The sequence below is a fragment of the Schistocerca piceifrons genome, chromosome 4, assembly GCF_021461385.2.
Source record: "Schistocerca piceifrons isolate TAMUIC-IGC-003096 chromosome 4, iqSchPice1.1, whole genome shotgun sequence".
Classification (NCBI taxonomy): domain Eukaryota; kingdom Metazoa; phylum Arthropoda; class Insecta; order Orthoptera; family Acrididae; genus Schistocerca; species Schistocerca piceifrons.
Window position 1 is genome coordinate 30664402 of NC_060141.1, and position 25081 is coordinate 30689482.

The following is a 25081-nucleotide window of genomic DNA, read 5'->3' on the forward strand; positions in this document are numbered from 1 at the left end:
GTCCTACCACCGTGACTTTCTTCTCAGCAGGTACACATGCCATTTGTCTTCTATATGTGGCCACCCATCCTATGCCTCCTCCTTTGATGATTCCTTTGATTTTCAGTATGGGGCTCATCCTTCTTCTTTGTTACCTCCTGGACTCTGCTTTCAGCACTTCCTACAGCGGCTTAACTTCACACTACCTGCGGCTTTCCCGTGGATGTGAACCCTTCAGCGCCTTGGCTTTGTGAAGTGTCCCATGTTAACCTTGACCTTTGTTCGCTTCCTAAGAACACTACTCCAACCTTGACTTCAGTTTCACGACCTTCGCATGGCACTTCATGATAGTAAGTTTGTATACATTGATGGCTCTCAGACTGACTGTGCTGTCAGATGTGCCTTTGTCATTGGCACCCTTGTCTATATCGGCTTCCAGCACAGTCCTCAGTATTTATAGCTGAGCTCTTCTCCTTGTATCAGGCCATGGAGTACATCCGGTGACATATCCTTTTCAGTTGTGTCCTCTGCTCAGACTCTCTTTTTTCTTATCAGTCAACTGACTGGTTTGATGCGGCCCGCCACGAATTCCTTTCCTGTGCTAACCTCTTCATCTCAGAATAGCACTTGCAACCTACGTCCTCAGTTATTTGTTTGACGTATTCCAATCTCTGTCTTCCTCTACAGTTTTTGCCCTCTACAGCTCCCTCTATTACCATGGAAATCATTCCCTCATGTCTTAGCAGATGTCCTATCATCCTGTCCCTTCTCCTTATCAGTGTTTTCCACACATTCCTTTCCTCTCCGATTCTGCGTAGAACCTCCTCATTCCTTACCTTATCAGTCCACCTAATTTTCAACATTCATTTATAGCACCACATCTCAAATGCTTCAATTCTCTTCTGTCCCAGTTTTCTCACAGTCATGTTTCACTACCATACAATGCTGTACTCCAGACGTACATCCTCAGAAATTTCTTCCTCAAATTATGGCCGGTATTTGATATTAGTAGACTTCTCTTGGCCAGAAATGCCTTTTTTGCCATAGCGAGTCTGCTTTTGATGTCGTCCTTGCTCCGTCGTCATTGGTTATTTTATTGCCTAGGTAGCAGAATTCCTTAACTTCATTGACTTCGTGACCATCAATCCTGATGTTAAGTTTCTCGCTGTTCTCATTTCTACTACTACTCATTACCTTAGTCTTTCTCCGATTTACTCTCAAACCATACTGTGTACTCATTAGACTTTTCATTCCGTTCAGCAGATCATTGAATTCTTCTTCACTTTCACTCAGGATAGCAATGTCATCAGCGAATCGTATCATTGATATTCTTTCACCTTGTATTTTAATTCCACTCCTGAACCTTTCTTTTATTTCCATCATTGCTTCCTCGATGTACAGATTGAAGATTAGGGGAGAAAGGCTACAGCCTTGTCTTACACCCTTCTTAATACGAGCACTTCGTTCTTGATCGTCCACTCTTATTATTCCCTCTTGGTTGTTGTACATATTGTATATGACCCGTCTCTCCCTATAGCTTACCCCTACTTTTTTCAGAATCTCGAACAGCTTGCACCATTTTATATTGTCGAACGCTTTTTCCAGGTCGACAAATCCTATGAAAGTGTCTTGATTTTTCATTAGCCTTGCTTCCATTATTAGCCGTAACGTCAGAATTGCCTCTCTCGTCCCTTTACTTTTCCTAAAGCCAAACTGATCGTCACCTAGCGCATTCTCAATTTTCTTTTCGATTCTTCTGTATATTATTCTTGTAAGCAGCTTCGATGCATGAGCTGTTAAGCTGATTGTGCGATAATTCTCGCACTTGTCAGCTCTTGCCGTCTTCGGAATTGTGTGGATGATGCTTTTCCGAAAGTCAGATGGTATGTCGCCAGACTCATATATTCTACACACCAACGTGAATAGTCGTTTTGTTGCCACTTCCCCCAATGATTTTAGAAATTCTGATGAAATGTTATCTATCCCTTCTGCCTTATTTGACCGTAAGTTCTCCTAAGTTCTTTTAAATTCTGATTCTAATACTGGATCCCCTATCTTTTCTTCTTCTATCACATCAGACAAATCTTCACCCTCAGAGGCTTTCAGTGTATTCTTTCCACCTATCTGCTCCCTCCTCTGCGTTTAACAGTGGAATTCCTGTTGCACTCTTAATGTTACCACCGTTGCTTTTAATGTCACCAAAGGTTGTTTTGACTTTCCTGTATGCTGAGTCTGTCCTTCCGACAATCATATCTTTTTCGACGTCTTCACATTTTTCCTGCAGCCATTTCATCTTAGCTTCCCTGCACTGCCTATTTATTTCATTCCTCAGCAACTTGTATTTCTGTATTCCTGATTTTCCCGGAACATGTTTGTACTTCCTCCTTTCATCAATCAACTGAAGTATTTCTTCTGTTACCCATGGTTTCTTCACAGCTACCTTCTTTGTACCTATGTTTTCCTTCCCAACTTCTGTGATGGCCCTTTTTAGAGATGTCCATTCCTCTTCAACTGTACTGCCTACTGCGCTATTCCTTATTGCTGCATCTATAGCGTTAGAGAACTTCAAACATATCTCGTCATTCCTTAGTACTTCCATATGCCACTTCTTTGTGTATTGATTCTTCCTGACTAATGTCTTGAACTTCAGCCTACTCTTCATCACTACTATATTGTGATCTGAATCTATATCTGCTCCTGGGTACGCCTTACAATCCAGTATCTGATTTCGAAATCTCTATCTGACCATGATGTAATCTAATTGAAATCTTCCCATATCTCCCGGCCTTTTCCAAGTATACCTCCTCCTCTTGTGATTCTTGAACAGGGTATTCACTATTACTAGCTGAAACTTGTTACAGAGCTCAATTAGTCTTTCTCCTCTTTCATTCCTTGTCCCAAGCCCATATTCTCCTGTAACCTTTTCTTCTACTCCTTCCCCTACAACTGCATTCCAGTCGCCCATGACTATTAGATTTTCGTCCCCCTTTACGTACTGCATTACCCTTTCAATATCCTCATAAACTTTCTCTATCTTTTCATCTTCAGCTTGCGACGTCGGCATGTATACCTGAACTATCGTTGTCGGTGTTGTTCTGCTGTCGATTCTGATTAGAACAACCCGGTCACTGAACTGTTCACAGTAACACACCCTCTGCCCTACCTTCCTATTCATAACTAATCCTACACCTGTTATACCATTTTCTGTTCACCCAGTGCCCTTCAAAGTCTATGTGCGCTGTACACTGCCCATCCCTTAGTGCTGGACACGACCTCCTCTTGGCTCTCCTGCCAGGAGGAGGTTATTTTAACTCTGCTGCATATTGGGCACTGCCTTTTTAGCCGTAATCATTTGCTAAGTGGCGCTACCCCGCCACTTCGTACACACTGCGCCTAAGTGTTAACTGTCCGCCACTTCCTGATGGAATGTCCATTTTTTAACCTTTTACGTACCCATTTGGGTTTGCCATCTGAGTTATTGGCCATTTTAGGAAATGACGCACAGGCTGTTGACCACGTTTTACTTTTTGTCCACCAAAGCAATATGGCAAAGGCCATTTAATTTTAAGTTTTGGGCCTCCTATTCTGTATGGTGTCTTTTTTAGCCCTTTTCCCACATGCCTGTTTTAGCTGTCTTCTATTATGTCAATTGGGACTGACATATAGTACTTTTTTTTAACTTGTCTCTGTCTTCATGTTCTATAATTTTTACTTAGGCACATATGACCCCAGTTGTTTTTGCGCCCTAATGCATAACAAAACCAACCAATAACTGAGCACACTTTTGCCCTTGAGTTATTCCCATAGAGCAAAATATAATTTTTTTGATTTTCAATGTTTGGAGTGTTTTGAATAACCTGAGTTTTGGTTGGTCCAAGTTCAGTTAACTGGAGTTCCACTTTATTATGTGTAAATTGTGCGCTACTAAATTGGTGCACAAGTTGTGACATTTTTGTTTTGAATGTTGATATTCCAGTTTATTGATTGTCATTTTATTATTTGTACGAGGATAATTCCAAAAGTAAGGACTCCTATTTTTTTATAAGTAGATAGACCTGTTTATTTCCACAATGGTTTACATCAGTTTACAGGTTGAACATTTAGCTATTTTTTGACATAATCACCATTTCTGTCAATGCATTTTTATAGACGCTGTGGCAGTTTTTGTGTGCCCATGTCATACCAGCTCGCTGCCATGCTGTTAAGAAAGTTGTTGCTTGGTCTCAGGTGTAAAGTGTTATGGCCAGGTTTTGTCACCCGTGATGATTGAGTCCAGAAAGTTGTTCTGTTCGGTTGCAAGGCGGTGAAGAAATGCGCGGGAAGCATCAACTCGTTACCGCATGTGGTCCTCGGTCAGCATGCGTGGCACCCATCTTGCACACACCTCCCGCTAGTTCAATGTTTCAGTTTCTGTTAAAATTTTGTGAGCGGTGCTTCAGGAAACCTCAGGAACTAACGTGCAGAGATCATCCGGGGTGATCCGCCGATCTTCATGCACGCTTTGCTCAACCTTCAACACTGTCTCCTCAGAAATTGACGGTCTCCCACTCCTTTGTTCGTTGTGAATTTTGGTCTGACCAGCTGCAAACGCTCTACACCACTTACGAACATTTTTGACATCCATGCACAACTCACCATACACTTCCATCAATTGGCGACGGATTTCAGTCGCCGCAGTGCCCTTTGTGTTCAAAAAGTGAATAACTGCGCGCAATTCACACTTGGCAGTAACATCCAATGGGAGCTCCATTCTCAGCGGCTGCCAAGCCAAGACCGAGCACCTCAGCGCGGCGTCTGCATGTTTACACACAGCGCGTGAAGTACTCTTCGTAACAGTGTGACCAACTGTCACAAGAACAGAGTTCTGTGTTATAAAAAAATAGGAGACCTTACTTTTGGGATTACCCCCATAGTTCATTGTTGTTGTTTGAGTTTATACGAGGGCAGTTCAATAAGTAATGCAACACATTTTTTTTCTCGGCCAATTTTGGTTGAAAAAAACCGGAAATTTCTTGTGGAATATTTTCAAACATTCCCGCTTCGTCTCGTATAGTTTCATTGACTTCCGACAGGTGGCAGCGCTGTACGGAGCTGTTAAAATGGCGTCTGTAACGGATGTGCGTTGCAAACAACGGGCAGTGATCGAGTTTCTTTTGGCGGAAAACCAGGGCATCTCAGATATTCATAGGCGCTTGCAGAATGTCTACGGTGATCTGGCAGTGGACAAAAGCATGGCGAGTCGTTGGGCAAAGCGTGTGTCATTATCGCCGCAAGGTCAAGCAAGACTGTCTGATCTCCCGCGTGCGAGCCGGCCGTGCACAGCTGTGACTCCTGCAATGGCGGAGCGTGCGAACACACTCGTTCGAGATGATCGACGGATCACCATCAAACAACTCAGTGCTCAACTTGACATCTCTGTTGGTAGTGCTGTCACAATTGTTCACCAGTTGGGATATTCAAAGGTTTGTTCCCACTGGGTCCCTCGTTGTCTAACCGAACACCATAAAGAGCAAAGGAGAACCATCTGTGCGGAATTGCTTGCTCGTCATGTGGCTGAGGGTGACAATTTCTTGTCAAAGACTGTTACAGGCGATGAAACATGGGTTCATCACTTCGAACCTGAAACAAAACGGCAATCAATGGAGTGGCGCCACACCCACTCCCCTACCAAGAAAAAGTTTAAAGCCATACCCTCAGCCGGTAAAGTCATGGTTACAGTCTTCTGGGACGCTGAAGGGGTTATTCTGTTCGATGTCCTTCCCCATGGTCAAACGATCAACTCTGAAGTGTATTGTGCTACTCTTCAGAAATTGAAGAAATGACTTCAGCGTGTTCGTAGGCACAAAAATCTGAACGAACTTCTCTTTCTTTATGACAACGCAAGACCTCACACAAGTCTTCGCACCTGAGAGGAGCTCACAAAACTTCAGTGGACTGTTCTTCCTCATGCACCCTACAGCCCCGATCTCGCACCGTCGGATTTCCATATGTTTGGCCCAATGAAGGACGCAATCCGTGGGAGGCACTACGCGGATGATGAAGAAGTTATTGATGCAGTACGACGTTGGCTCCGACATCGACCAGTGGAATGGTACCGTGCAGGCATACAGGCCCTCATTTCAAGGTGGCGTAAGGCCGTAGCATTGAATGGAGATTACGTTGAAAAATAGTGTTGTGTAGCTAAAAGATTGGGGAATAACCTGGTGTATTTCAATGCTGAATAAAACAACCCCTGTTTCAGAAAAAAAATGTGTTGCATTACTTATTGAACTGCCCTCGTATATAGTCATTTTGTCATTTGGAGAAACTAACTGAAGCTGTGGACTCCAGAAAATGGAGTATCAAGTGGGAAAATCAGAGCATTTCTGACATTCTTCTGTTTGAGTTCAGTAGTGGAGGCAGCCAGAAACATGTGCACCATGTATGGGGATAACGCCAGTGGACAGTGTGTGGCAAGAAAATGGCTTTCTCATTTTAAGGAGGATCATTTAGACATTAGCAACTCTCCATATTCAAGAAGACCTTTGGGGTGTGACGAAGTGAATTTAAACACATTAATCCACAATGATCCATGTCAGTGTACTCAAGAACGGTCAGATGTGATGAACTATGGTCATTCCACCATCATGCGACACTTGCATCTGATGGGGATGTTTGAAAAATTGGATGTATGGGTACTTCATGCTCTAAGCCAAAACTACAAAAATCAGTTAAAGGCCATATGTGCATCTCTGCATGCTCATCATCAATTGGCTCATGAACAACAGCAACTATTCCTGTCCTGTATCATTACTGGTGCCGAGAAATGATGTCTTTAAGGTAACAAAAGGAACTGTTGAGCCCAAACAAAACAGCAACTCCCCATACAAAGACCTGCCCCCCGCTGCGGGTTCGGGGATTAGAATAGGCCCGAGGTATTCCTGCCTGTCGTAAGAGGCGACTAAAAGGAGTCCATCCCCCTCACGGGGGTAGTTAGCGCCTGCGTCCGGAGACGGACGGTTCCACGACCTATAATTGTGGTCTTTTTGGTTTTTCACTTCTCGTTTCTTCCTTCCTTTTGTTGGTTCCTTTCTTTGCTCTTCTCCACCTCACTGTCTTCCTTACTCTTTCCCTTGACTTCTCCTTGCCTTCTCATTGCCTTCTTCTCCTTGCCTTCTCATTGCCTTCTTCTCCTTGCCTTCTCTGGTCTCCGCCTCGGCGTTTGAGACAGTCTGTCCTCTTTCTCCCTCTCTCTCTTCTTTTTCCTCTTCTTCCTTCCTCCCTGTGCGTGCCTGAAGGCTGACCCACGCGTTCGCACGCGTAGCCGGTGACGGGGTAACGCGTAATTCCCCGCCCTGGGTAGACATGTAAGGCACGCGCGTACCCCCTGGTAAAGGCCAGGCCCGGGGAGGGGTGATTGCCTGAGCTGATACCTCCTGACCATGCCGATTGGTCCCTCCGTCTGTTTCTCGGGAGGTGTGACCTGAGGTGTAAACATTCACCTAAGGCGGGAGTGCCCTCTGAGAGGGTCCCCACAAGGAAGGAGCACGCCATCGGAGACGCTGGCAATCATGGGGGATTCCTCCGCAATGGATTCTACTCCATCTCTTTAGACTTCTGCCCAAAAACAGAAACGTGACCAGCCACCAGTGACAAAAGTACTACCGTCTGCCCCACAGTTCCTCGTCGTTTCTCGATCTGAGGACGGAAAGGATTTTTCCTCTGTCAACCCTTTCGTTATCCAGAAGGGCGTAGATGCCATAGCCGGATCTGTCAAATCTTGTACCAGGTTGCGTAACGGTACCTTATTACTAGAAACTGAGAGTGCCTTTCAGGCACAAAAACTGCTTCGGGCCACACTCCTGTACACGTTCCCTGTCCGGGTGGAGGCCCACCGAACTTTGAATTCGTCTCGTGGTGTAGTCTATACTAGCTCCCTCGACGGATTGACTGACGAGGAGATTCAATCTTTCCTCGCTGAGCAGGGCGTGACGGCTGTCCATAGGGTCATGAAAAAGGTCAACAATGACCTTGTACCGACCCGGACACTTTTCTTGACCTTCAATAGTGTTAAGCTGCCATCGCGCATCAAGGCGGGCTACGAGGTTATTTCTGTTCGCCCCTATGTCCCGACACCTATGCGCTGCTACCAGTGTCAGCGTTTCAATCACACTCGACAGTCTTGTTCCAATGCGGCTAAATGTGTCACTTGTGGCAGGGATGCCCATGAGGGTGACTGTCCACCTCCGTCTCCTCGTTGTGTGAACTGTCAGGGTGACCATGCCGCATCCTCCCGCGACTGTCCTGTCTATAAGGAAGAACGCTGTATCCAAGAAATTCGGGTCACAGAGAAAGTGTCCACCTCGGCTGCTTGCAAGCTATTGGCTAGTAGGAAGCCCGCGCTGCTCCCAGCGGGGAAATACAGTACTGTCCTCGCCTCTCCTCGGACTACCAGGGAGGTAGCAACCCAGACATGCGATCTGACCTTCAGCACTACGGTCGTCCGTTCGGCCAGTGCTAAGATCGCGCGGTTGACGTCTCCTCTTCCTCCCATCACCCCACAGACACCAGCCCCTTCATCAGCTTCTGCTAAGACGAAGACCCCGAAGTCAGATGCACGGGCCTTCAAGAAGGAACCATCCCGTGCAGACTTCCTACGTACCTCGACCTCCCAGCCTTCGACCGGTACTTCCACCAAACGTCCTTCCAAAAAGGCTCATAGGAAGCACAGTTCTCCTTCTCTGCCACGGCGCATTTCTTCTCCTGCGCCACCCAGCGGTTGCCGCCCCAGGCCGTCATCCGTTTCGCCTGGCCCCATCGCTGGTAGCCGTACATCTGGCTGTTCACCGGCGGAGGAAGCTCCCCCTCCCGGCCATCCTCCCGAGATGGCCGATGAACCTATGGACCCAATGGACGATGACTGTCCGCCTACTGATAGCGGCGGCGGTGCTCGCTCGAAGCCAGACCCTCAGCGGCCTTCGAGGTGACCCCTTCTTTCATCTTCCTTTCCTTACGATGGCACTTATTCACTGGAATATTCACAGCATTCGCTCCAACCGAGAGGACTTGAAGTTGCTGCTCCGCTTGCACCGTCCGCTCGTCGTAGCCCTCCAGGAAACGAAGCTACGCCCATGCGATCAAATTGCCTTGGCACACTACACCTCTGTGCGTTTTGACCTACCCCCTGTGGTAGGTATCCCAGCTCATGGAGGGGTTATGTTGCTGGTCCGGGATGATATTTACTACGATCCCATCACGTTGCACACTGGCCTGCAGGCAGTTGCCATCCGCATTACTCTCCCCACTTTTACGTTTTCCTTTTGTACCGTTTACACTCCATCGTCATCTGCCGTTACCAGGGCAGACATGATACAACTTATTGCTCAGCTACCTGCACCATTTTTGTTAACTGGAGACTTCAATGCCCACCATCCCCTTTGGGGCTCTCCAGCATCCTGCCCGAGGGGCTCCTTGTTAGCAGACCTTTTCAACCAGCTCAATCTTGTCTGCCTCAATACTGGCGCCCCTACTTTTCTTTCGGACACATCTCACACCTATTCCCATTTAGACCTCTCTATATGTACTCCTCAACTTGCACGCCGGTTTGAGTGGTATGCAGTTTCTGATACATATTCGAGCGACCACTTCCCGTGTGTTATCCATCTCCTGCAGCATACCCCCTCTCTGTGCTCCTCTAGTTGGACCATCTCCAAGGCAGACTGGGGGCTCTTCTCTTCCAGGGCGACCTTTCAGGATCAAACCTTCCCAAGCTGCGATCGTCAGGTCGCACACCTCACAGAAGTCATTCTCGCTGCTGCTGAATATTCCATCCCTCACCCTACTTCTTCTCCACGTCGCGTACCGGTCCCCTGGTGGACCGCAGCATGTAGAGACGCTTTACGTGCTCGTCGACGAGCTTTACGCACATTTAAACGCCACCCTACAGTGGTGAATTGTATCAATTATAAACGATTTCGTGCTCAGTGTCGTCGTCTTATCAAAGAAAGCAAGAAAGCCAGCTGGGCTGCTTTCACAAGCACCTTCAACAGTTTTACTACTCCTTCTTCTGTTGTCTGGGGTAGCCTGTGCCGGCTATCTGGCACTAAGGTCCACTCACCAGTTTCTGGCTTGAAGGTCGCGAATGACGTCCTTGTGGCCCCTGAGGCTGTCTCCAATGCCTTCGGCCGCTTTTTCGCAGAGGTTTCGAGCTCCGCTCATTACCACCCTGCCTTCCTCCCCTGCAAACAGGCAGAGGAGGCTAGGCCACCTAACTTCCGCTCCTCGAATTGTGAAAGTTATAATGCCCCATTCACCATGCGGGAACTCGAAAACGCCCTTGGCCGATCACGGTCCTCCGCTCCAGGGCCTGATTCTATTCATATTCAGATGCTGAAGAACCTTTCTCCTGCGGGTAAAGGTTTTCTTCTTCGTACATACAATCGCGTCTGGATTGAGGGACATGTTCCCGCATGCTGGCGCGAGTCTATTGTTGTCCCGATTCCTAAGCCGGGGAAGGACAAGCACTTGCCTTCCAGTTATCGACCTATCTCGCTTACCAGCTGTGTCTGTAAAGTGATGGAGCGAATGGTTAACTCTCGATTGGTTTGGCTGCTCGAGTCTCGACGCCTACTTACCAATGTACAATGTGGATTTCGTAGGCGTCGCTCTGCTGTTGACCATCTGGTTACCTTGTCGACCTTCATTATGAATAACTTCTTGCGGAAGCGCCCGACCGCGGCTGTGTTCTTTGATTTGGAGAAGGCTTACGATACCTGTTGGAGGGCGGGCATTCTCCGCACCATGCATACATGGGGCCTTCGCGGTCGCCTCCCTCTTTTTATTCGTTCCTTTTTAATGGATTGACAGTTCAGGGTACGTGTGGGTTCTGTCCTGTCCGACACCTTTCGCCAGGAGAATGGGGTGCCACAGGGCTCAGTTTTGAGCGTCGCTCTCTTCGCCATCGCGATCAATCCAATAATGGATTGCTTCCCAGCTGATGTATCAGGCTCCCTTTTCGTGGACGATTTTACCATCTATTGCAGCGCGCAGTGCACACGTGTCCTGGAGCGCTGTCTTCAGCGTTCTCTTGACCGTCTTTCCTCCTGGAGTGTCGCCAATGGCTTCCGTTTTTCTGCCGAGAAGACGGTCTGTATTAACTTCTGGCGCTACAAAGAGTTTCTCCTACCGTCCTTACGACTCGGTCCCGTTGCTCTCCCAATCGTGGAGACAACCAAATTTTTAGGCCTTACATTTGGCAGGAAACTTAGCTGGTCTCCACATGTGTCATATTTGGCCGCCCGTTGTACCCGTTCTTTAAATGTCCTCCGTGTTCTCAGTGGTATGTCGTGGGGAGCGGATCGAACCGTCCTACTTCGTCTATATCGGTCGATCGTCCGCTCCAAGCTGGATTATGGGAGCTTCGTGTACTCCTCTGCACGGCCATCCATCTTACGCCGCCTCAACTCCATACAACATCGGGGTTTACGACTTGCGATCGGAGCATTTTATACTAGTCCCGTAGAGAGTCTTCATGCTGACGCTGGCGAATTGCCACTCACCTACCGGCGCGATATACTGCTTTGTCGGTATGCCTGTCGGCTACTGTCAATGCCCGACCATCCGTCTTATCGTTCCTTTTTTGACGACTCTCTCGACCGTCAATACGGGTTGTATGTCTCTGCCCTGCTACCCCCTGGAGTTCGCTTTCGTCGCCTCCTTCAACACCTTGATTTTTCACTCCCTGCAACCTTTCGAGTGGGCGAGAGCCACACGCCACCTTGGCTCCAGGCTCAGGTCCGCGTTCACCTTGACCTCAGCTCGCTCCCAAAAGAGGTTACCCCCGGTTCGGTCTACCACTCCCATTTTTTGGAACTTCGTTCAAAGTTCATCAACATGACTTTCATTTATACAGATGGCTCTAAGACCAATGACGGGGTCGGGTGTTCCTTTATTGTCGGTGCACAAAGTTTCAAATACCGGCTCCATGGCCATTGTTCGGTCTTCACAGCTGAGCTCTTTGCCCTCTACCAGGCTGTTCTTTACATCTGCCGCCACCGACATTCTGCTTATGTCATCTGCTCCGACTCCCTGAGCGCCATCCAGAGCCTCAGTGATCCGTACCCGGTTCACCCTTTCGTACACCGGATCCAACGCTCTCTTCAGCAGCTGGTGGACGTCGGTTCTCCGGTTAGCTTTATGTGGGTTCCTGGCCATGTTGGTATCCCTGGGAACGAAGCTGCAGGTGCCGCGGCCAAGGCTGCGGTCCTCCAGCCTCGGACAGCTTCTTGTTGTGTCCCTTCGTCCGATTTTAGCAGGGTCATTTGTCGGCGCATTTTATCGCTGTGACATGCCGATTGGGCTGCACTTACAGACAACAAGCTTCGGGCCTTAAAACCTCTTCCCGTGGCTTGGACGTCCTCCTCACGCCCTTCTCGGCGGGAGGAGGTAGTTTTGGCCCGGTTAAGAATTGGGCACTGCCGGTTCAGCCATCGCCATCTGCTGATGGCTGCGCTGGTGCCGGCGCCGTTCTGCCCATGTGGGCACTTGCTGACGGTTCGACACATTTTAATGTCCTGTCCAGATTTTAACACACTGCGTCTAGATCTTAACCTGCCAAGTACTTTCGATGCCATTTTAGCGGATGACCCATGAGCAGCTGCTCGTGTTCTTCGTTTTATCAATTTGACAAACCTCTCTAAGGACATTTGATGATGCTGTTTTTTAATCCTATGCCTGTCAGTCTGTCCTTTATCGTGTTTTCCCTATTAGTTGTTGTTGTCAACTTGTGCCTTGCGGTGCATTCTTAGAGTAGTCAGGGCGCTAATGACCATTGAAGTTGTGCGCCCTAAAACCACAAAAAAAAAAACAACAACAAAGACCTGCATGCATCCATAAAAGGGAACGTTTGCATCTGATGAAACTGCAGTGGTGCGGTGGACTGTGAATTGCTTCTCTGAGGTCCAACCATCACTGCTGACATTTATTGTCAACAACTGAGACATCTTACAGATGCAATCCAAGAACAACAACCAAGAAGACCACATGAAGTGATGCTAATCCACCATAATGCCTGCCCTTCGGCTTCCCGACCAGTATTCGGTTTATACTGCGGAGCTTTACGCTGTTCTCCAGGCTGTCCAATACATCAGGCGCCATCAGCGGGTACAGTATGTTATCTGTTCAGATTCTCTCAGCTCTCTCCTCGGTCTCCAAGCTCTCTACCCTGTCCACCCTCTGGTCCACCGGATTCAGGACTGCCTGCGCTTGCTCCACTTGGGGGATGTCTCGGTGGCGTTCCTCCGGCTCCCAGGACACGTTGGTATCTGTGGAAATGAGGCGGCCGATATAGCGGCTAAGGCTGCAGTCTCTCTTCTTCAGTCAGCTATTCGATCGATTCCCTTCGCTGATCTACGGAGTGTTTTATGTCGTCGTGTTGTTCTTTTATGGCATGCACATTGGTCGACACTTCCCCATAATAAATTGCGGGATGTGAAAGCTCTTCCCTGTGCTCGGACCTCTTCCTCCCGAACGCGTCGTCGGAAGGAGGTAATTTTAACTAGACTCCGGATAGGGCACTGTCTCTTTAGCCATCGACATCTTTTAAGCGGCGATCCTCCCCCACTCTGTCCCCACTGCTCTCAGCTGTATACGGTAAGACACCTTTTAATTGAGTGCCCCTATTTTACTCCGTTACGCGCCCGTCTACAGCTGTCACCTGATATATCGTCCGTTTTAGCAGATGACACGCGCTCAGCCGATCGCGTTCTCGAGTTTATTAGTGCCAGTGAGATGACGTCAGTGATTTGAAGCTCTTTTTGGGGACAACCAACCCCCTTTCTGTAGTGGGTTTTTAAGCTTTCCTTCTGCTTTTAGTTTCTCCAATTTTTTGAGTTTCGTTCCCATTGCTGCTGGTTTCCATTTTCGTTTTTTACCGTTTCTTAAGTCACAGACTCGGCACTAATGACCATAGCAGTTTTGTGCCCCCCCCCCCCCCCCCCCCCCAAAAAAAAAAAAAAAAAAAAAAAAAAAAAAAAAAAAAAAAGAGAGAGAGAGAGAGAGAGAGAGAGAGAGAGAGAGAGAGAGAGAGAGAGAGAAAATGCCTGCCAATGTTCTGTTAGACTGACAAAAATAGCTATGTTACCCCAGCATTGGCACACTGTTGTAAATTATGAAGGAGAATATATTATTGATGATTATAGTCTCTGTTATGTGTATCTGTTGTGTTTATTAAACTTATGGAAAAATGCTATGAACTTCTGCAATAACCCAATACTCCTGTTGTGCAGAGAAGCATAAATATTTATGGATTTAATTTTAATCTCTACTCACCAAGCAGCAGCAGCACACACACACAAAAAACTGTTGTGATTGGCAAGCTTTCAGAGCCAGTGGCTCCTCCTTCAGGCAGGAGGGTTGAAGGGGAAGGAAGAAGGGTGAAGGAAAGGGACTGGAGAGGTCTAGGAAAATAAATAAATAAATAAATAAATCACCAATACTTGATTGTTTTTATTGTTATATAATTTTAATCTCTATAACATAATAATGTCCTGAAATATTATCTTTTCTTCAGGTATAAAACCATATGAATGTAGGCTATGCCGTTCTGTCTTTACGCGCCAACATAGCCTCAACTATCATATGCTAATTCACACCAACCAGACGCGTTTCACCTGTGGGGACTGTGGTCGCAAATTTCGACATCCCTCGCATTTCAAGGAGCATAGGAGGCGGCACACAGGAGAGTCACCATATGAATGCTCTGACTGCATGCTCAGGTGTGTAGATGTAATAACATTTGTAGGGTACAAATGCAAGTGATATTTCAAAAAGTTTATTAATTTATAGCTTACATAATACATTTACTTCTAATGTAACTTTGCATCCATTATCAGTTAGTTTCATTATTACTGAATAATGTATTGTGAAATTTGGTCTTTGAGAAATTTTTATTCACTGGATTTAGAAATTTTAATTTCTAGAGGTTTAAGATCAATTTTTTGTTGAATTAAAGTTGACTGTGTCCCTGTATATACTACTTCTATTTTCATTTCTGATAGCATCTCAAATATTGAACAGACTGTGGAGGTATTTGTCAGATACAAAAGCAGCTTGTGTATGTCAAATTTTTTTTATTAATTATTTCATTTAATCAAAACATAGTTGCTTTCCATGACTGCCTCTTGAAGAAAATTGTTTTGTTATTTCTTGGCTATCTGTATCTACATTTACATCTACATACATACTCCACAAGCCACCATATGGTGCATGGGGGAGGGTAGCTTGTACCACTACTAGTCATTTCCTTTCCTGTTCCATTTGCAAATAGACTGAGGAAAAAATGACTGACTGTATGCACTCATACGAGCCCTAATTTCTCATATCTTGTCTTCGTGGTCCTCACATGAAATCTATTGGTGGCAGTAGAATCGTTCCGTGGTCAGCTTCAAATGCTGGATCTCTAACCTTTCTCAATAGTGTTCCTCGAAAAGAATTCTGCCTTCCGTCCAGGGTCTCCCATTAGAGTTCCTGAAGCATCTCCATAATGCTTGCGTGTTGTTCGAACATATCGGTAACAGATCAAGCAGCCCATCTCTGCATTGCTTCAATGTCGTCCTTTAATGTGATCTGGTGTGGATCCCAAACATTAGAGCATTACTCAAGAATAGGTTGCACTAGCATCCATCAAACAATGGAAAACCCAGAATGTAATTAACAATATTATGAAAAGGAAAGTTGTTACTCACCAAATAGTGGAGATGCTGAGTGTGGTTTCAGTTGCCTAGGATATCAGTCATGTGTGTGTGTGTGTGTGTGTGTGTGTGTGTGTGTGTGTGTGTGTGTGTGTGTGTGTGTGTGTGTGTGTGTGTGGTCTATCTTTGATGAAGGCCTTACTGGCTGAAAGCCTTATTTGTGACAGTCTTTTTGTTGCGCCGATCTGCGACTCAGCATCTGTTGCTATGTGGTGAGTAACAACTTTCCTTTTCATAATACTATGACACTGGCATGCTATATGCAGTCTCCTTTACAGATAAACCATACTTTCCTAAAATTCTCCCAATAAACTGAAGTTGACCATTTGCCTTCCCTACCAGAATTGTCACATGCTCATTCCATTTCATACCCTTTGTAACCCTACACTCAGATATTTAAATGACCTGACTGTGTTGAGCAGGACACTACTGATGCTGTATTTGAGAATAAGTGGTTTATCTTTCCTACACATAAGCATTAACTTATATTTTTGACATTTAGAACTATCTGCCATTCATCACACCAACTAGAAATTATGTCCAAGTCATCTTTTATCCTCTTACAGTCACTCAATGACGACACCGTTCCACACAGAACAGCATAATCAGTAAACAACCACAGATTGCTGCCCAGCCTCCCTGCCAGAATGTTTGTGTATAGAAAATAATAGCAGTTCTGCCACATTTGTCTGGGACATTCCATATGATACCCTTGTCTCTGATGAACACACGCCATTGAGGACAACATACTGAGTTCTATTACTTAAGAAGTCTCAGCCACTCGCATATCTGGGAACCTATTCCATCCTTGTGCTCACACCTTGATTAAGTCTGCAGTGGGGCACAATGTCAAATAATTTCCACAAATCTAGAAATATTGAATCTGCCTTGTAGCTCTTCATCCATAGTTCAAAGTATATCACGTGAGAAAAGCTTTGAGCAGGTCATCTACGTGCAGAATCCATACTACTACTTTTGTAACATTTCTCTATTACTGTGCCTATTTAATCCATGATTGTTCTTCACTTCTTCCTGGTCAAGACTATTAGTCTATGTGCTATTCCACATCAGTACCCCACAATACTGGCAGTGTTGAATTATCTCTGGACAAAGATTTGTTTGCTGTGCCATCTAGTATTATCTATCCAGCTCTAAAAAAAGGTAGAAACTGTTCATTATATTCCTTTCATCACCCATGAAATTATTTTAGACTATTGATCTGTTTACTCTGAAATATTGGGTTTTTAGGGAGACTGTACTGAGGAAATAGTTTAGGTTTGCCATTTGATTGCTATAAGTCTCTCTCTCGTGTACCATAAGAGCAATTACTACTTTTCAATTGGATTAACAGTACCAATTCATCAAGGTGACAGTAATCTGTTATCAGGTCTCAGGAAGAGTTTTTTTTTATATTTACAAAGTTTAAACAAAAAGCTATGGAGAAATGGAAAAACTGTTCTGAAAATATCTTGAATGTGGACAAAACCGTCAACAGTGTTGCCACAGCAGGAGCAGAAGAAGGAGAGGAAGAATTGTGTGGAGAAAATTTAGTGATAGTACAAACTGGGAGAATGAACTGCTGAGCATGGAAGAGGTAGGAGACGTCATAAAAATGCCGAAAAACGGAAATGCACCAGGGAGAGAGAGCATACTTGCAGAGATACTGAAATAGGGAAGAGAGATCCTACAAGAGCAGGTGTACCACTTGATTTTTTTTAATTTTGAGGAGAGGAAGGATTTTGGCTGAATGGAAGCAGTTTGGCATCTGCCTGATGCTTAAGAAAGAAGACCCAATGAGACACATCTACCAGAGATGAATTACTTACTATGTACAGCTTATAGGACCCTGAGACTATTGTTGTTGAAGTAGATAACACTATATGTCAAGGAGGTATCTGGATTCCTACAAGAAGGGTTTAGAAAGGGAAAATCAACCATAGACCAATTGCATGCAGGAAAGGAAGTGCTATCAAAGAGTTGGGAATTTTGCAGAGAAGTTTACTGTCTTTTTGTGAAATTTCAAAAAGTGTGTGAACAGGTAAAAAATATGGTAAGGAGAGGAAAGGGTGCAGAGTGTTAACAGGGAGGCTGCCTCCCTCTGTCCATTTGTTTAATCTGGTTACAGAAAGAGCACTGAGAAAGGTAACAAGCTTGGAGACAGGAATTCAGCTGGGTGGAAGGGTCAACACCCTGACGTGTGCGAGTGATGTAGTTTGAATAGCACAGAATGAGAAACGTGAGAGTCAGATGGCAAGAGTGTTAATGAAGAGGCAATGAGAGCAGGCTTGAAGATGAATATGGATAAGACAGAGTTCCTTGTAGTAAAAAGAAGAGAACAATGACAGACTGTTAAATGTGAATAGTGAAATATTTGAAAGGGTATAAAAGTTCAAATTATTATTATTATTATTATTATTATTATTATTCAGGAAAGAGAGACACCAGGAAATAATAGCAAGAATTCAAATAGGGAATGGGTCAAGGTTCGCACTCAGAAAGCTGCTCAAGTAGCAGCTTCTATAGAAATCCACAAAGATTAGGATCCACAGGAATTTATTACAACCTGTGGTCCTATACAGAGTAGAGACCTGGACTCTGGCCCAAAAAATAGAAAACAAGCTCCAGACATATGAGAATGCTGTTCTGAGACTGATGTTTGGACCAGGGCAGGTTGAAGATGGCTGCAGAAAAAGGCAAAACTGCAAATTGCAGGAATTGCACAAATTGCTGCACATTGTGAATATGATTAACGAGAGGAGACTTGAAGCAGTGTGGGCTTGTAATGTGTTGAGATGGCCAGGTTTGAATAAAGGCAAAGCTACATTCGTAGCAGTTGTAGATTTAGAGAAAGGTTTTGACAATGTTAACTGGACCATACTCTGTGAGATTTTAAAGGTAGCATGAATAAAGTACAGGAAGCAAAAGGTTATTTACAACTTGTACAGAAACCAGAGTACAGTTACAAGAGTTGAAGAAAATGAAAGGGAAGCATTAATTGAGAAAGGAGTAAGACAGGGTTGTAGACTATACCTGATGTTATTCAACCTGAACATTGAGCGAGCTGGGAATGTAACCAAGGAGGAATTTTGAAAGGGAATTGAGAGTGGAATTGAGAGTTGAGAAAGAGAAATAGGAACCTTGTGGTTTGCTGATGACGTTGTAATAATGTCAGATATGTCTAAGGACTTGGAAGAGTATTCAAATTGATTGTCTTGAAAAGAGTAAAACAATGCTAATGAAATGTAGTTGAGTAAATCAGATCATACTGAGGGAATTAGATTAAGGAAGGAGACACTTAAAGTAATAGATGAGTTTTGTTATTTGAGCAGCGAAGTAACAGATGATGGCTGCAGTATGAAAGAAATAAAATGCAGACTAGCAGTAGCAAGATACACATTTCTGAAAAAGTGGAATGCATTTCTAATATTAAGCCAAAGTTTTAGGGAATCCTTTCTGAAGATATTTGTCTGGAGTGTAGCCTTTTTGGAAGTAAAACATTGACAATAGCGATTCAGACAAGAAGAAGATAGAAGGTTTTGAAATGTAGTGCTGTGAAAGTATGCTGAATATTATGTGGGTAGACTGAATAACAAATGAGGGGTTAACAAAAATGTACAAAAAGATAGATTGCTACACACCGTAAACATAACATGCTAAACTGAAGACAGCACCATTAAGACCCTTACACATAAGCTTTCAGCCACAGCCCTTGTTGGAAAAGAGAAATGCCCACCATTAATTCACACAAGTATTAAGGCACACGACTGGCAGCTCATGTCATAATGACATGATGGGTTAGTGTATCAGTTGGGGGGGGAAAAAAAAAGAAAAAAGAAATTACGACAAAACTTGACTAAAAGTAGGGATGGGGCATCAAGGAATTGTCAGTTTGGTAATGGGAGTGTGTGTGTGTGTGTGTGTGTGTGTGTGTGTGTGTGTGTGTGTGTGTGGGGGGGGGGGGGGGGGGGGGAGAGAGAGAGAGAGAGAGAGATAGATAAAAACTGTAGAGGGAAATTAAGATTTGAATACAGTAAGCAGAGTCAGAAGAATGTAGGTTGCGGTAGTTATGCAGAGATGAAGAGGCGTACACAGGATAGATTAGCATGGAGAGCTGCATCAAACCAGTCTTAGGACAGATGACGACGGCAACAGCAGCAGCAGCAACAACAACAACAACAACAACAACAACAGATGTAAAACAACAGATGACTGCGCATAACTAATTTGAAGTATCATTGTGTGATTTCCAGATGATTTATAATAAATAAGATTTTATGATTTATAATGAGTAAGATTTTATTTATTATCATAAGTTATTAATAGAGCATAAATTTTTAACTGGAAATAAAACAAAATTTGCTATAAATAAGTGCAGAGAACATCTTCCTTTTCAAGACTTAAGTGTTCATTATAATTTTAGTTTCCATTTCCTTGGGTTGGTTGTGCCTTTGAAGTCAAATTTAGTAGCTGTGTCAACAAGATAACTGAATTTGACACTCTACTTTACCTGTGCTCGACTGTAAATAGCTTTTTTTATCATCTTTAATTTGTTGAAACTGTGTTGACAAGATACTGCTCTCATCAAAATTGTCATAAATATACTCAGTTATTTTGATGTTTCGATAAGCATATTGTAACTCATACTTTGACGAAGAAGAAGAAGAAGAAGAAGAAGAAGAAGAAGAGAAGGAAGCTTCCAGATATCCAAATAGGGAGTTGCATCAGTGCTCTTCATTTATGCACTCTATTGGAATTTGAAAGCTACTATTTTGTTAAGTACTGGTAGCTAAGCTGTATTTATATTTCTGTATATTTGACACCAAAATTTGCAGTATATTTTTCAAAACAAGATAGAGCTCTCATTTTAGGCGTTCCCAACAGGAAATTAAAGTGAGAGGAAATGGTGTGTGAGACCTGTTTCCTTTTTTAACTTAATATTCTATAAAATAATTTGAAGCACTTGAGCTAAAATTGTTTCAAGTCTTCACTTGGCAGAAATTGATGAAAATCAGAAATCTTTGACCAGATAGCATATTTGCTTCAGCACCCACTCGCCAACGTTTATGATTCTACAATACCGTAGCGAAGTAGCAGCAGAAACTCCATTGCTGAATACGAGCTAGTTTTTGAGTTGGCAGGTGTGTGAACTAAGTACTCTGTGCATATAACCCATGTGAAATCTATTCAGTAGTATTGTCTTTATGATGCTACTTGGATGATAAGACACTTTGACAACAGACTCAGGCTGCGAGAAAGGCTTCTTCTCACAGGCAGAAGATAGGAACACGAGGAGCAGAACTCACATACCCCTCCTGGTTGATTTTGAAACCAGCTTTTGAGCATTTTTTCCCTTCAGCCAATTTTTGCACCCGTTCTATGCCTGTGGCGTGATAGAGGTCAATCTCGCCATGGCCTTGGTATAGCCCTGGGTGCCATATGTGATTCCTGAGGGATAGAGAGTATTTTAATTCCAAATAGTTACCAGTATGGCTCAAGTATTTGTATAAATTATTGAATAAGTGTGTTTGGTTTGCTCCAGACTAGTAGTAGTAGGTGGTGGTGGTGGTGGTGGTGGTAGTATTTCAGTGTACTCGATAGCTTCGTAGTTTATTTGTTTAAGAAAACAATCAGCTTGGACTAAAGAAACTTCATAAAGTTGTATGTTGCCTTTGTTAAATTCATTATTCAAAATAACTGTGCAGTGTACTGTGTAAAACACACAAAATGGGCCACAAGGTTTGAGGCGCCATGTCACAGATTGTGTGTTCCCTCCCGCGTAGGTTTGGTTCCTTAGGAATTCACACACATTTGAACATTTTGAACACAAAATGGGTTTTCAAGGCAGCAATCAGCGCGACTGAAAGAAATAAAGTACGATCCAGGACAAATGAGTTACAGATCCAGTTTTGGAAACAAAAATGGTAAATTAAAAGAGATGCGTCATATAAACCTGAATTCAAATAAATAATTATTTGTTTCTAGTGAGTCAAAAATTTTGATCCCATCCTAATTGTTTCTAGTATGCAGAGGAGTGAGTGCTGTAATAATTTCATGGTTGAACAAGCTGTAAAATTTAACCCATAGTTTGCAAATTTAATGTTTTATTTTGTATTTGAAGTGAAAGTTAAAATTAAAGTACATATTTGTTGCTGATGCTGTAAAGTTAAGAATAGATAAAAGCTTTCTTTTATTTGTGGGTTTCGAAGTAAACCTAGACTGTCCCCGATACAGAAAATAATGATCGTGCTAACTGGTGTTTTGTATAGTTAATGTTGCATTAAGTAAATAATGAACAGTCGGAATGTATTTGTACTTATGTCATTTTTCTAACTCTTTGACTGGTGAAACAGACTCTGAGAAAGAAACTACCATTATTTAATTAACAGTAAGAAGCTCTAATACAATATCTAATCTCAAAGCTTTTCCGTAGTCTGGGCTCTAATTTAAACTATAACTCTTTATTTTCTTCTCTTTTTCTATCCCCATTAACATGTTGTCTTTTTTTGAGTTGTCATTTGTTCTTTCGCTATTTGAAATGTGCATATAATATGCTTACAATAATCTTTTTCTCCTGTTCTAGGTTCAAGACACGAAATACTTATAAGCGGCACTTGAAAACACGTCATGGTAAAGTTTTAACAACTTCAGGAGGTTTAATTGTTCTCTCGGAGGAGGAGTTCAAGAGTGTGAGAACATCACCTCGTTCAGTTGATTCAAATAACAAGAGCACCGCTAGGAAAAATTTGCTGAAGGGAAAAGTTCTTACTAAATTTAGTTCAAAAAAGAAAAATGTAGAGCAGGGTGGAGAAGACCGTAAAGAAAATAAATGTATTACTCGCAGCTTTACAGAGGAAAATGAATCACCAAGGCATTGTGAAGTGGGAGACAATTCAGATATGGGAAAATACAGAAATTGTGAAATGGATTACTTAGAAAACAGCAGTGATTCAAATGATGATGAGAGGCAGCATTCAAAATACTTTCCTTTTGATGTTGTGGAAGTAGCAATGAGGCAGAGTAATATTTCATTTATGGAAGACAAATCTGATAATTCAAATGATGCAGATGCCATTTCTGAAAAAGAATTTGATTCACAGAAGTCTAGGGACTGTATTAAATCAGATAGTTATTTGGAAGAATCAGTGGGCACACTGAATGTTACTGTTAAAGAAACATATGAGTCTGATGATAAAAAGGATGAACAGTTCCAGAAAGACGTGAGTAATGTGGAAAAAGCAACATTCCTTGCTGGAAACAGTAAGTGTATTGCACAGTTGTTGCCACAGCCCCCTGCTGAACCTCTTCTTGTTACTAATAGTGTAGCACTGAGTCCAGTTTTTATAGAAACACTTTTTCCAGACGAGCAGACTGTAAGTTCTAAGCTGAAAGACAATCATTCTTCATCAAGTGTTCTTACTGTAATCAGACGACAGCACTGTGAAAACAGTTCCCAGTGGAGAAACAGATCAGAATCAAAACATTTATCACATGAAAGCAATGAGGGCCGCACTGTAGTAGTTGTTGCAAACACTTCTTAGAAAATATAATCTTGGTTGAAGCAGTCTTGACGGCTTTCAAACGTTCAGACGATGGCTGTGTTTTCAGATTTGATAGCACAAATCTTTGGGATCTTTTTTACACCTCAGTGTATTCTTGGAGAATTCTTTTGCATCACAAACGCCAATATTCTGATAAAATGCTATAGAAGGCAACAGAATATTCACATAGAATGCTCATTTGAAGAAACTATTTTTACAAAGATCTTTGAATTAAAAACAAATGTCACAATTTGTAATTGGAGCAAAATATAGATAGATTTAAACTTTAATGGCAGTTTGAACAAAGATGATTATTACCTACATTACAAAATTTTAACTTTGTTATTAGTTCCCATAAGAAACTTGTGTATAATTTATTTTATTTAAGGTGCCCTTCTGTTAATATATTAGAGTGACTTACAAAACTTGCTGAAGTGGAAGCATCATGACAAGACGTCTACTGTTGACAAAATCAAGCTTTAGCTTTAGGTTATGTATGTATAAGTATGTAGCATTTTAGTGCCAAAGCTATAATTTGTTTCACAAAATTTGGTTAGCAGTTTTTCCTTTGTGAGTGCAAGTATGAAAAAGCATTCACCTATTTACTGTTAATCACAGCACGTAACATTTTGTTCAAGTAATTTCTGTTCATTATTTAGTAATATTTCTTATATCTTTCAAGAGTTTATCCAACTCTAAACCTTCATGTTCTTGCATACAACTGTGATTTTTTGTTGTTGTATCACATGAAAAATATTTTGTTGAAAAGAAAGTGCATTTAAGAATTTAGCTCTGAAAGACTTTTTCATAACTTGTAGTTTGTGTAAGATGAACAAAAATATAATTTTTAAAATATTTGCATTTTTTAATATATGTGAGTAAGTTTTTAATGAAATGTTTGTATTTTGATACAAATTTAATTTTGCTTAAGAACAAACTTGAAACATAAGATTCATAATGTTTGCTTTGAATATCTTGTAAAACTTTATATGCATTTATATTACACTATTACAAGACTGACTGTTGATCGACAGCGTTAAGAAAGTGATGATTATTTCAGTAATGTTCTCCTGCAATTTGAAAGGTGACAGGTAACACTAGTAACACAGATTTTGATTGAAGATTCAGAAGTAAGTTTTGGATTGTGTATTTTAATACTCTGTCGTATCACATGCACTGAATGACTATACAAATGATTTGAGATTGACTTAAAATTTTCTGCTCCATGAATAACTTGAAAATCACAACAAATACTTTTTCTGACAATGTGATGGTTATTTGTTAGACTTTTATGCAGCATTACTGTATTTTTTTATTGAAGTGTAAAGGTAGAGGTCTTCCAGAAATACCAGTTTCTAAAAATTCCATGGACTTTGTAGAAAAAATATACAAAGATAAAATTAAATAGATGATTATATATTTATGTACAATTTTTCCATATGAAATAAAGCATTTATATGATTTGTAAGTTACTTTTATGTTTATTCTCCCTCTATTAATTCATACTGGTCAGAGGTTTATCTTTCAGCCTTTTTGTAGTCATTAAAGTAAAGTGAACTGCTTCTAGGTGCTTTTTTTGTTTTGTTTTGTTTTGCTTTACAAAATAAGCGATTGTGACACAGGAAACAAATGCTAGTGCCAATATTAGCTTTATTTACTTTCACATTTCTGACAGAAGAGAAACGACATTTTGAGTAAGACCATTATATTTCAAAGCAAATTTAATATTGTCGTTGCATTTTGCTCATTAAGATATTACTTGTGCTAACACCTGTAAACTATTTCAGATGCCATGAAGTGTTTGTATCATAAACATTGTTCTATGTTTATCCAGTA

At 42.6% G+C, this 25081-nt stretch overlaps 1 protein-coding gene across 3 annotated transcripts in view; it reads left to right on the top strand.

The window, feature by feature from the left end:
* LOC124794923 (zinc finger protein 37 homolog) overlaps positions 1–24650 on the top strand; it is a 67356-nt gene extending 42706 nt beyond the window's left edge. For all 3 annotated transcript variants that reach the window (XM_047258628.1, XM_047258629.1, XM_047258630.1), the window contains exons 8-9: positions 14528–14732; positions 22288–24650. In XM_047258628.1, coding sequence (XP_047114584.1) covers positions 14528–14732; positions 22288–23245 — 1163 coding nt within the window. In that variant the 3' untranslated portion in view covers positions 23246–24650. The remainder of the gene's footprint in view (positions 1–14527; positions 14733–22287) is intronic.
* The last annotated feature ends 431 nt before the right edge of the window (positions 24651–25081 follow it).